The sequence below is a fragment of the Melanotaenia boesemani genome, chromosome 22, assembly GCF_017639745.1.
Source record: "Melanotaenia boesemani isolate fMelBoe1 chromosome 22, fMelBoe1.pri, whole genome shotgun sequence".
Classification (NCBI taxonomy): Eukaryota; Metazoa; Chordata; class Actinopteri; order Atheriniformes; family Melanotaeniidae; genus Melanotaenia; species Melanotaenia boesemani.
In genome coordinates, this window is record NC_055703.1 from 16,660,451 (window position 1) to 16,672,806 (window position 12,356).

The 12,356-nt window shown below is 36.2% G+C and overlaps 3 protein-coding genes across 7 annotated transcripts in view; 1 reads left to right on the plus strand and 2 right to left on the minus strand.

Annotated features, from left to right (window-relative positions):
* Window positions 1-895, minus strand: part of tulp4a (TUB like protein 4a) — a 29,066-nt gene extending 28,171 nt beyond the window's left edge. For 2 of the 4 annotated variants that reach the window (XM_041975779.1, XM_041975778.1), the window contains exons 1-2: window positions 843-895; window positions 660-735 (exon numbers count right to left, since the gene is read on the minus strand). The gene's annotated coding sequence lies outside the window, so the exon portion shown is untranslated. Of the gene's footprint in view, window positions 1-609; window positions 736-842 lie in introns of those variants that run through there. The other 2 variants (XM_041975781.1, XM_041975782.1) reach the window with 2 other exon arrangements.
* A 1,001-nt stretch (window positions 896-1,896) lies between these two features.
* On the plus strand, window positions 1,897-4,051 carry mrps10 (mitochondrial ribosomal protein S10). The gene is made up of 7 exons (XM_041975783.1): window positions 1,897-2,010; window positions 2,189-2,241; window positions 2,488-2,557; window positions 2,726-2,865; window positions 3,321-3,429; window positions 3,511-3,600; window positions 3,719-4,051. Exons 1-7 carry the CDS (start codon window positions 1,939-1,941, stop codon window positions 3,797-3,799), a joined length of 615 nt encoding a protein of 204 aa, XP_041831717.1. The 5' UTR covers window positions 1,897-1,938; the 3' UTR covers window positions 3,800-4,051.
* Window positions 4,052-4,145: 94 nt separating this feature from the next.
* si:ch211-51e12.7 (uncharacterized protein LOC336335 homolog) lies at window positions 4,146-12,097 on the minus strand. 2 transcript variants are annotated; one of them, XM_041975785.1, is made up of 6 exons: window positions 11,923-12,097; window positions 9,718-9,806; window positions 8,824-8,973; window positions 8,407-8,547; window positions 7,934-8,059; window positions 4,146-5,135 (listed from the first exon to the last, which is right to left on the minus strand). In XM_041975785.1, exons 2-6 carry the CDS (start codon window positions 9,804-9,806, stop codon window positions 5,051-5,053), a joined length of 591 nt encoding a protein of 196 aa, XP_041831719.1. In that variant the 5' UTR covers window positions 11,923-12,097; the 3' UTR covers window positions 4,146-5,050. The 2 variants fall into 2 exon arrangements, with proteins under 2 accessions (XP_041831719.1, XP_041831718.1); XM_041975784.1 differs by lacking the exon at window positions 4,146-5,135 and adding an exon at window positions 6,325-7,447.
* Window positions 12,098-12,356: the final 259 nt, after the last annotated feature.

Below are 12,356 nucleotides of genomic sequence, written 5' to 3' on the forward strand. Positions count from 1 at the left end.
CAAGACTAAATTGCCCACAAAGCAACCGCCCGCAAAAGAAATTAGTTTGTAAACCTGTATTAACATTACCAATCACGAAAGACAGACAGATATTTGGATGCCTACAACCCTTATAATTGCCATTAAAGCTCGTAAAATTATGTTATTGCATCCATCACCATCATCTTTGTTAGCTAGAGCTAGCTAGAACCTGGATGCTGGATCAAGACATTGGGCTGTTGGCTCCAAAGACCAAAACATCTCAACCGCGGGATTAATCTTTCCGGTCTAAATTTGTCTGCTTTCTTTTGTAACGCTAACCTAGCCTAAATGCTGGACAATGCATCTGACTATGCTTGGATATATGCGCTATGTAAAAACATACAAATAAACAAACAAAAACAAAAAACAACCAATGATAGCTGACAGGCTAACTGATGAGCTAACAGAGCAGAACCATCAGCGGAGTCTAGCTCTGTCCATCCGCTGTTGGCACTCGTCGCTAAGACCAGCTATTGCTAACACATTAGCTGACGGTTTATTGTACTGTTTATTTTGCATTTGCATGTAGCTATTCAAAATTAACGTACGTCGGCGGTGTAGTGGAAAAGGTGTAAAAATAAAACCAACCCTGTCGTTAACAAAGCCGAAGAAACATCAACAGCCACTGAAGAGCTTACCTCTTGGCTCGGTCTGTACTGCTGCCGCTTCCTCTGCCTGCAGCCTGTGCTACTGTACACTGGCAGGGCCCGACAGCTGTGTCACGTGACAGGCACGTGACTTAGACCAATTTAGTTATTCACATCAACAACTGTACCCATTTAACTTTGATGTTTAACGTGTGGATGAAAAGAAATCTTTACCGTTAAACAAGACTTGCTTCCTTTGATGCCACTGCTGTACGGAAGCATGCAGAGGTTACCTGATTAGCCTGGAACCAGCCAAAAGCAGTGATGGAAGAAGTGTCCAAATTAGATAAACGTGACAACACAACAGTGTAGAAATTATTTAAAGCAGACAATGCAACTAAAGATTGCAACATAAATTTTCCCACTACTAAAACCCTAATGGGATTTTTACATTGTTTTGACAGATTTTTTCCAAATCGTTATTACTGATTACTATTGTATTATTGCTTATCAATGTAAAGAACAATTGTATAATTTAGTTTATGGTGGGGCATATTTGAGCCCCCTCAAGTAAACTAGTCTACTCTGGCCTGTCTAGGATGAACAGAACTGGGAAACATTCCTTCATTATCCAAAGTACTTCAGGTCCACTGGTAATAAACACAATGTTTAATAATTTTGGAGGGGTACAGTTGTATAGAGAGTAAAGTAAAGTAAAACCCTGCAGCTCAGTCCTAAATCGAAATGGGTTTCTTTTGACATTTTCTTCTTGAAGAATATTTTAAGTGAAACAAATAGCATAGATTGTGCATCAACAGAAAGGAGGAGACATTCTGGCATATTCATGTTCATAGTCAAGATCTGTAAGTAAATTTCTCTCTCTCTCGCTCTCTCTCTTAGGTTAGTTGATCACTAAATTCTCCCTAGGAGAGAATGTGAGATTGAATGGTTAAATGGTTGTTCTCTGTGTTGGCCCTGGGATGGACTGGCGACCCTACCTCTTGCCTGAGATGGGCTCCAGCTTCCGCGACCCTTAATTGGACTAAGTGGCACAGAAAATGAATGAATGAATATATATAGTTTTTCTTTAAAATATTACTGGTTGCATTATTTTGTGTTTGTTTTAATCTAAATGTAATCTGATTTTAGAAATGCTTTATAATTTTTCTTTAATATAATTTTATTTATTTATTTATTTATTTATTTTTAGAAATAAAAAAATGTTAAGATACAAGCTACAAGCTACTGCTCTGCAATTGTAATTTCTCCTCCTGTGCGCACGATGGCAGTACAGCGAAGTTATTAACTTTTGACCGCCTCCTTCCGAAACATGGCTGCTCCCATACTACCCAGACGAGAATTGTTCACTTTGGCAAGGATATTGAGGGGAATTTCAGAAAGGGTATGTAACTTATATATTTCTTGTTCTAGGTCATATGTTGGAGCACATTATTTAAATAATAAATGCAACGGATCAGGAAAGCTTACACTGAGGTCGTGTCTGGCTGCTGTAGTAGCACATTTTGGCTACTGTACAAGTCATCTAGTGTATACTGAATTACATTTTTGTTTGATTTCAGGGACCGAGAGGCTTTATTGCATGCTCCAGTTACAGAAAATCTAGTATAATCAGGTAAGCAGTTTTTTAAGCTTGATATTTGCTTGACTTGAAGGAGCCACATGAAATTAGAATTACATTTACCCCATTAGTTATAACCCTCTCCCCTTCCTTTTACTTAAACTGCAACCCCATGATAGGGAAATGGTGGAATGATGAAATTGTAGTTGTATTTTTATTTTACTGTCATATGTGTCTCCAGTCATCTAAAACAATCTCCCAAGCACATTAATTACAGCAGCAATTCATCCCTGTTTGCAGGTTCCTCCTCCCACTGACACCCAGTGCTTCCTTCCAAACAGCATCATGGTTGTCATCAACACCCTCAAGAGTAAGTTTTCAGAAGCAGACACTAATAATGAGTCTTTTATCATGGAAGATCTGAACGCTTGCCTAAATCATTCAATTTTGTGGCCTGTTGAGTACTTATAGTAGCTGTTTTGGGGGAATTTTGCTGTGTTTTCAAATCTCATACTCTGAACTTGTGTTTTGCACCCAGATTACTGTCACCGAGGAGCCAGACACACTCTTCCAGAAGGTGGACATTTTGGTCAAAGGTCATGACAGGGCTGTGTTGGACAGCTATGAAACTTTTGCTACCTCGGCTGCTAAAGAGCTGAGCATCACCATCAGCAAAATGTGAGTCTTACAAGTAATTAATGTAATTTTTTTAACATAAAACAGAAGTTATTAAAGTATGAAGCAGGCTTCCACATATTTTCAGGGGAAGCGCAGTAAACGGAGGTAAGAAAAGTGATTAAAAAAATATATATAAATGTTGGGATATGGCTGAAAAGCTCAAATGCATTTGTTCTTACCTGTTCAGAAAACTAATAAAAATTTGAAAGCAGACACCAACATATGATTAAAATGCTCACTAGTTAATGGTGTACAGACCTTACTGATAAATCATCATTTATGCCTGCAGAAATTAAGCTAAACTGAGCAAAAACATGAAGTAAATGTTGTGTCTTTTTTGCAAACATGATCTGAGGCTCAGTTCCCTGTCTCAGGCTTTGAAGACCCTTGATCTACAATACATTGCTTTTCACCCCATTTTTTTTATTTTCTTTTTATTTTAATCTCTGCAACAGTTTTGAACCACCTAAGGACATTGAAAGGTTTACACTCCTGAAGTCAGTACACATCTTCAAAAATCACAGGGTCCAGTATGAGATGAGAACACACTATCGGCAAATTGAGGTAGGTAGCTCGACCTGTTATGAGGTATATTTCATTAATTACAGAAATAGTGGCTCACTCTTTTTTTTCTTTTATAAATAGCTTTCACATATCACAGGTAGCACTACCCAAGTATACCTTGAATATATCCAGAGGAACCTTCCAGAAGGTGTAGCCATGGAGGTGACAAAGGTAACATCTCTATTTGCAGTTTGGTTGTGAACACGAGGAACACCTTTAATGAAGCAAGTAATCTATGAATGGATGACGCTGACTCATTCCCTCCTGCTTCTTCTTTTGACATTGTTAGACTGCCATGGAGAAGGTTCCAGATCACATTCTTGAACCCATGTGGAAGGACCACCCTTCTGATGGCAAACCCAGCCAATAAAAGCAGCCATAGTTAACAGATGCTTATGAATGCATTTTCTCTCCTTGGAAAGTAAAACCAGCATTTATAAACCAATGACTTGCTCATGTAAGAATGAAAGGTAAACATAGAAAGCTGGTGACAGATCCTGTTCAGCTGCAGAACTTGCATTGTTTGTCAAAATGTGACATTTGACATTTCCAGGTATTCATGTACTGGCAGTTTGTTTGGAATCCATCCTACGTGACTATAAGTAAATTCATTGTACCTTGACTTGTGGCATGTGGTTTTTATGGCATTTTTTTAGGATTGTAAATTGTTTACCAACTGTGGTGATAACTGTTGTGACTTATTTGTAGATTTGCATAAACCAGCACACACAGAATTTACTTAATCAGTTATTTAATAAATGCACACACCAACAACATAAACATTGCAAACATGAAATCGAAGAAAAGATTTCTAGTAGTGAACAGAGCAAATGCATACTGATGGTCTCATACTATAATTTTAAGATTTGTTTTGTTCAACTGAAACTATCTTCACAAACATTTCTGTTAGATGTCATACATAGATGACAAAAAAACTGACTCAACATTTTAATTTTTGCTTTGATAAAGATGCTTGCTGATGATTATTAATACTTTTAAATAGACCCTACAATTCAGTATAAATGGTGAGATGTTAGGATGGACCAGTAAATGTTAATTACTAACATCTAATGTACAAGCTGAAATGGCAATTTAATGACAAAAGTCCCAAACAATAGGTTTGGAAGTAGAGCAAAAGTGATGATAAATTTAAAATGGGTTTATGATTACAAATAACCATAATCCATCCTATGGCCAGATTAAGTTGTGTTTGAAACATTTCTGTTTGTTTTGCGAAATTCCATATAAAGATCACAAGTAGTGTAATGTCTCAGATCAGCAAAGCTGTAGCTAATGATGCTAATGCCTCTGTGTTAACTGAGCCACTGAACCTGCACTCACTACAGCAGACCCTGAAAATGAATCAACCATCACATCCGTTATTTCCAAGCCATCATCTTCTCTTGCAAGATCCTTCAGTTCACATATGAGGCACCTGCTGTTCAGACTTCACAGCAACAATATGCTGGTTTACCCATGCTTCCTTATTGTCTCACCAGTTCTTGTTTAACTGTAGTTGATCCAGCTTCTCTCCTGAAAAAAGAACATCTCCTGGTTTCAGACAGGGATTAAGACACAAGAGGAGGCTCACCTTTTTAAGTGAAGCGCTGAACCTCAGGTGTTACGCTGCTGGTGAAGGAGGGGAGAGATGTAAGGGAGGGCCTGGATTCCTGGGGCCAGAGAAGTTAACTGTACTGTGTGCCCCCCTTCAGGAGACAACAACAGTCAGTCTGTTATAAATCAACCAAACATAGAAATAAGAAGGGACTGCAGGAGCTGAGGAGGTAGATAAATGTATCAGAAGTGCTGACGAGATGCAAACAGACAGAGAAGGGGAGAGTGCAGCACCTGTGTGTGGCTAGTCACCTGTTTGGTCTGCAACAATATTTGAGTTTTCAGTAGTTTGGTTCAAGGAATAAAATCCCAAATCACTGTTTGTTCAGAATGCACTGCTAGTACAAACTATGCAATATGCTTCTTCTTCACATGATTGCTCTTTTGCATTACAGCAGGGATTTGTCATTTCTATAATTTACTGAGACTAAGTTATCACATGAAAATGGAGCTGCACAACCTGTCAAATTTAAAGATATAAATTAGCCCATTTAGTCAATTTAAATTTCCATATTAGATGGTGTAATATCAGAGTAAGTTTCTAAACTTTGTAGCCATTAAGTATAATGTCATTCTCCTTCAAGGTAAAACTTCAAAACCGTTATTAGAAGTAACTTAAATACAAGAATAAAAAAGCAAAAACAAAACAAAAAAAATATGTATATATTCACAATAGATCTGCTGAACAATGGTCATATTTGAAGCCAAAAAGAAATAATGTCTGTTTTATTAGAGCAGTGAGAAAATATGGCAGTCCTTGTTCATATCAGAGTGTTGATTCTTTGCAGATGATGTCCTCCTTTTAGACATGCTACCACTGACTTTTTGATCTGTGACATTTGGTCATGAGAATTGCAGTGATTTGCAAGTGGGGCTATTCTGAGTCCTTCAGTCAAAATTACTGTACATTTACACACAATTTTCTTGATTTTAGTTACCATAAATACAATTCATAAACTCTTTTTCAAAGTCTTTCTGATTTGCTGTAAATTTCAGCCCTCAGCAATCTTATAAATGGACAGAGATAAAATTATTCCAATCATTCCTTTAGGGGCTTTTGGTCCTCCAGGTGGCAAATAAAACCAAATGATAAACAAAATAAATCAAAATCTAAAGCAGTATTTATTAAAAAATATATATATAAATATAAAATGTTAAATGTATCATGTAAGTATTTAAGCTCAAACTAACAATGCAATTCATTCTGTTTCATGTGTTAGATATCTTGTAAATTGGAGTCACAACTCAAGACTTCTTTGTGAATAAACAAAAAAGAAGAAGTAGAGTTTATCTTTAGTTTTATTTTTTTTCTTTCAGGACTATCTCATATGTATTGGAGATTCTCAAAACACATTCACAGATTCACAAAGTCTTGTTAATTACAGTGAATAAAGAAGTAACACTTCAAAACACTAAACACAAAAAAGATTTTTTTTACTTAACTAAAGCAAATGTATATTAAATTGACTTATATTAATAAAATATACTATAATTAAATATATATATATATAGTATTTCAGTATACTGTTCATTTATAATGCTTTTTTGTCATTACACAATAGACTGCTGGAGACACACATAAATTCCAAACTGCAAAAAAAAAAAAAAAAAAATAATAGCTGCACATTTATGATATGAAATATAAAATTAAATATTCATGAATATTTTACAATTTCAATATTGTCTCATCACTTGACCATTGTGCAAGTGTTAAACAATATCTGCTGCACTATTTGATGACATATACATCACTATGTCCATTTAACAAAAGGAAAGGTTAAGGAGGTCCAAGGTGTACTAAATTAACAGTGATGCTTGAGGGCTTTGTCCACTCAATATTTGTCCCCTTTTCCTTCAACTTTAAATACAGTCTCACCCATTTTTAGTCTTTACAAAGAATCAGGGACACTTCTTAAGGCTAACAGGGTGACTGTAACAAGAATCACAGAACATTTAATAAACTTTGACATGAATCTTCTTCCGGCTGAGAACAGTGCGTTCAACCTTAGTTTAACAATGTCTTCTTAACAATTTCAAATGCTCTGTAGTGCCAACAGTATTTCTGGGTAACAGATGTGAATACCTTTACATTGATAAGTTATGAATCATTTTACTTGTCCTCTGTTGTATTTATTCTTTTCACCTCATGCTGTTGCCAGTAGACAATACCAACATTTGGCCTCAAAGTAATGGATCCTGAAGATACTCAGAGTTTAAATAAACACAAAATTCAGAAAAGGTTATTTGATATCACTGCTTTAGGCCCCTTTTACATTAACAAGCGCTTGTTTATAGTTTTTAGGGCAGGCTGTGTTAAAAGCGTCGGCCACCAGGGGGGCCTGGCCACCTCTGGCCTCTGCCAGGTGGGGGGTGAGGCGGAGGAGAAACCGGTCCATTGTGGTAGCTGTGTAAAAGGACAAAATCACACATGGGAGTCTTGGCTTTGGCCAATAGGGGGCACACTCTGATAAGAGCAGCCATTTCAGGACTAATGCAACAGGGCTCTTAATCAACTGTACCTCAAGAGGCAAAAAAAAAAGTATATTGTCGTTTTAAGTTTCATAGTGCATGCACTGTTTAAGAGTCTGCCTTTAAGAAGTTCAATAATAGGAATATTTTATTAATAAAGTGACTTAAGAGCTGACTGAAAAATTCTTGCAGTCATAAAAACTGTTAAGATTAAACAAGTGTGGCTAATTTAGAACAAGTTCATTAAGTAAGTTTTGTGTAAAAAAAAGGCTTAAAAGAAAAAGAGAGAAAGGACTGTGCTTTTCAATCACAAGAGCATTAACATAGATTTTATCAAGGAATCATAAAGCGTGCAAGCAAAGAGCAGAGATTTGTGAATTAAGGAGCTGAACCATGATATTAGTACCAAAATAAGGCTTACCCTCTCGGGCCACGAGGGCGGAAGTGACGTGGTGGTCCAACAGGTAGCATGCCGCGGCCTATAGGGTGTGGTGGACGCCCTCTGAAACCAGGATGACCTGGAGGAGATGGTGGAGGGGGTCCATGCCTATAAACAAGAACAAGTAAGACAGTGATGCTGGACATGTATTTTATGTGCATTTTCTGTAAGTGTAAAACTAAGAATATTCCTAGTATTCATCTCTTAGTTGCAGCACTAAGATCAGTTGAGTCCAAACATCTACTTAAATGTGACAAGTGAGGAGTAACAGAAAAACAATAAAATCTGCTCAATTAAATGGGGATGGCTTGAAAAGAAAAAAAAAATGACAAAAGGACAACTTAACTTCACAGAATCATTTTCAACAATCTCAAACAAGCCTCGGTGTATCAGTGGCATTATCTTTAGTCTGGGTTTCTGTGTATATTTTAAGTTATTTTATGTGTTGAGGGTACCTGGGCATGTGTGGAAAGGGGCCTCTGAGGTGCATCGGGGGAGGATGGGGGAGAGGAGGGGGAGGTGGACCCATGCCCATTGGTCCACCCCTACCTCGATGGCCTCTGAGGTCTGGGTAAGGTCGCATCCTTCCCATTCCTCTGCAACAGAGAGGGAGAAAGTGTTATTTATCTATACTCATATTGAACCGATACAAGTTAAGCATTTAAATGAGATTTTCATAGAGTGCATATAAAAGGTTTTTTGTTTAATTTAGAGATTGTTTATACTAAAACTAACCAAAACCAAGCTATGAATTAAAGATACAGTACCAGTCGAAAAGTTTGAAGACATTTACTCACTGTAAACAAATAGGTAGATGTATCCAAACTTCAAACTATGCACCCTTAACACTGAGCAAATTTAACCAAAAGCACCTCATTGGACCAAGTCCATTCATAGCTCCATCCTTCCCTCGACCCCTCCCGCGTCCAAGTGGACCAAAGCCTTTCATCATGCCTTGCCCACCATGCATGCCACCCCGAACCATGCGTCCTCCTCGACCACGGCCTTTGAACCCACGACCCCTGAAGAGATAAAAAAAAAAAAAACGATTGAAGTTGTTAACATTTCACATCAGTACTCAACTACAAAACACTGCTGTCATTACAACACATTAAGTTATGACCAGACTGTTGTGACCAAATGTTTCTAAAGATTTTCTTCTGGCATAAAAATGTTCAGACTACACAAATTTTAATGTGTAGGTTAAAAAGGAATAACAAAAAAAGTGAAATTAGGACTAAGTGCATCTAAATTTTTTATATCTAGTTGTTAGATCTACAACATAATTTAGCCACCTGACAAAAAATATGACAGAGGTATTAAGGTCTAACTGGCCAAACTTGGCAGAGCAGCTTAATCTACTTTCTCTGTAGTTATTGACTCAGGTATCAAAGATCCAACAGCCTTAATAACCAGGCTGAAATGCAAAATACTAACATGTCTCAATTTGGTTTTTGCACTTTGTCTGATTGAACAACGAACTGTGCACTGGATCTTTCTGCTCACTCATCTAACTTTACAGCGACTGCTGCATATAAAGCCTGAGTAAATCACAAGGATGCAGCTAAGGATGGTAGTAATGCTTGTAGCCACATAGTGGATACCTCTGACAAAAGATTACATTCTCATAGTGAAACTGATTTTATGCTTGTAAGCTTGTAGTTAATCTCCTGTTAGTCCAACTTTTTTATACATGTAAACATAAGAGTTTTTACATATCGTTAGAGCATAAATACAGTAGAAGAGTGAGGGAAAACTGGACAAACCTGAAATTAATTTCAGTTGCAGGTCTCCCAGATTCATCCTTTAAAGTTTTGGAAATTTTGGTGAGATTCTCTTCTGTGTCTGCATCCATCTGAAAAAATTATAGTCAACAGTTATAGACAAAGCTTTCATAATAGAGATCTATTAAACAACAGTATGTTAGTTTATTTATTTTTAGTAAACGAGGAGACTGTATAGATCGTCATGCTTACTCTGCCAAGTAGTTGCTTTTTTAATGATGCAAATCGGCATGAACATCCTATATACGGAATACTCCATGGAAAAAATCTCATATTAGTAACTTGTAGCTATTGAGAGTATTGTAAGGAATACAGTGAGAAACACATAGGCCTGTTCTTTATATTATAATTAAAGTAACTGTTATTCGAGGAGTTTATGTAAATTGTATGTATGCTGATTATAGTATTACAATTATACATTTTAAGTTGCATTTTAATATGAATGGCTGCCATCTTGGACAGGCTGCTCTTGGAAAAGAGCATTTTACCTGGTTAGAGTAATGAAATGAATTAAATGAAATATTCTTAATTTATCCAAGGGGGGAAATGGGAGAAAAAAAAGTTAAAAGATAATAAACTATACTAATTTAAAGAAAAAATGTTTTACTATATTTTGCCCTTCAATATGTAAATTATATTATTCGAGCACTAAAAAGAGATTGATTCAAAGTAAATTCATGCATTAATTAAATTATATGTTCACTCCATGAAGAGAACGAACAGTAACTTGATTCTCTGGTTTTATCTTTGTTTTACATTATGTTTTTTTTATTCAACAGTTAGTTGACATTAAAAGGACAGAAAACTCAAGTCAAAATGTGATGAGAGAAACACTAACAGTCCAGATCACTATAACAAAATGCAGCATCTGTATCATGATGAGTATTTATTTAGTACATTGAAAAATATTATAAAAGTGATAGATGTTTTGAGAGTGTTTTATATTATTTTTAAAGCTTCCTCTCAAGAAGCAGCATCCTTGGTAGACCAAATTATATCTGAACACATGAACCATTTCCTCGATATTAAAGACATTTTTCAAGATAAATTTATCAATATCATAACACATCACAGCTATAAAGGCACTGTGTGGATAACATATGGCATTTAGTTTAAAACAATATGACAGATTATTGCTCAAATTTGTAACTCCAAAGTGCCAAACGGTACCATACAATTATCATAGGAGAATTATAGTTTTTCTTTTTCAGAAAACAACACCTTCATATTGGTCTGCTTTGCACAACAACTACTGTTTTATATATCTAACTTAAACTTGTGTAGTCCATTTTCTTAGTTAAGTGAGACTGCTAATAAAAATCAAACTCCTGTTTTAACTTCAACATTTATAATATATATATTTCACTTTTAATCACGGCCATGCTAGGTGCTTGACACAGAGATATTTCTCATTTAAGATCTTTATTGTCCTTATGCAAGCATAATGAAATTTTGGGTCTTTCGGTTTAAGCATAGACTCTAGTGAAATTAAGGATGAGTCTTTCGTCTATGTTTCAAAAGGTCCCTTCAACATTTTAAGCACAATATTTTTATACACATATCAGATTCCTCCTTATAGATCATATTTAAATACGTCATTTCAATACAGCCTCAGAGAAGGACAAGATTTTTCACAACAGTACTTTGACTGGGGTGCACTGCCAGATGCATGCAATAATAAACCTCAGCATTTAAATAAAGTGACAATGTCGTAGAGGTGATGTATTTTTGAAGTCTGTGAGCTTGCAGAGCGAAAGGCGCGCCGAGCGTCATGGAAACATTTTTTATCCTGATCCTTAGAGTCTGTTGGCACAGTGTGAGCTCATAAATATTAATCTAAGAGCAACAGAGATGGCCTGGAAATGCATACATTTCAGACTTGTAATAATACCACGCGGTGTAATTTAGCATATAGTATAGTACAGTACAGCTGGTTAAATTATAGTGCAAAAACCTTAAAGGGCCCTGCTCTGGAAATATAAATAAATAAGACAAAATAGTTGCTTCCCCATTAACCCAATCAGATAGTATTTTATGCTTGGATAATGACTTGGATAAAACAATCAACATATATGCCCAATAACAAGAGTGTAATTATGATAGACGCTTAACAGGCATGAAAGGGGCGTTCCTGTGTCTTTTAATTCCTTTGGAGCTCCGAAGAAAAGAAAATCAAGAATGACTTACTTCAGTTGGTGCGGGCGAGGTAGATTTTAAAAGGAAATGCTTGTCCTATTTGTTAACAACAATAATAATAATAAATAAAGAATACAAAAAAAGTAGAAAAATAAAAAATAGAAATATATACAAAATTTCCGTCAGCTTTCACGTCTCCTATGTGCTTTGAAATGGCGGCAGCTTCGCCAGGCATACCAGTCTGGGATTTCTTTTGTGAGAGAGATATTAGACTAAAGCCACGCCCATGGAGACTAATTCTGGTTTCTGATTGGCTGTTTCTTGACTTCATCCAGCTTGTGCTCACTATTCTGGTTTTTCTGATTGGAGAAATCGGCTGACACGCTCCCAATTGTCTTCATCTCTGAAAATGGTGCCTTAATTAACTGGTTAAACACGTCACACTTTTATTGAAGATGTTGAGAACACTTGTAATAAACTGGAAT

What these genes read in the sequence shown, in the direction of transcription:
- mrps10 (XM_041975783.1), top strand. Translation starts at nt 1,939, where the DNA reads ATGGCTGCTCCCATACTACCCAGACGAGAATTGTTCACTTTGGCAAGG. An exon ending in TGAGGGGAATTTCAGAAAGG is followed by an intron (nt 2,011 to 2,188) that starts GTATGTAACTTA and finishes GTTTGATTTCAG; the next exon opens with GGACCGAGAGGCTTTATTGC. An exon ending in TAGCCATGGAGGTGACAAAG is followed by an intron (nt 3,601 to 3,718) that starts GTAACATCTCTA and finishes TGACATTGTTAG; the next exon opens with ACTGCCATGGAGAAGGTTCC.
- si:ch211-51e12.7 (XM_041975784.1), bottom strand. Translation starts at nt 9,806, where the DNA reads ATGGATGCAGACACAGAAGAGAATCTCACCAAAATTTCCAAAACTTTA. An exon ending in GCAACTGAAATTAATTTCAG is followed by an intron (nt 8,974 to 9,717) that starts GTTTGTCCAGTT and finishes TTATCTCTTCAG; the next exon opens with GGGTCGTGGGTTCAAAGGCC. An exon ending in CGCCCTCGTGGCCCGAGAGG is followed by an intron (nt 7,448 to 7,933) that starts GTAAGCCTTATT and finishes CCTTTTACACAG; the next exon opens with CTACCACAATGGACCGGTTT.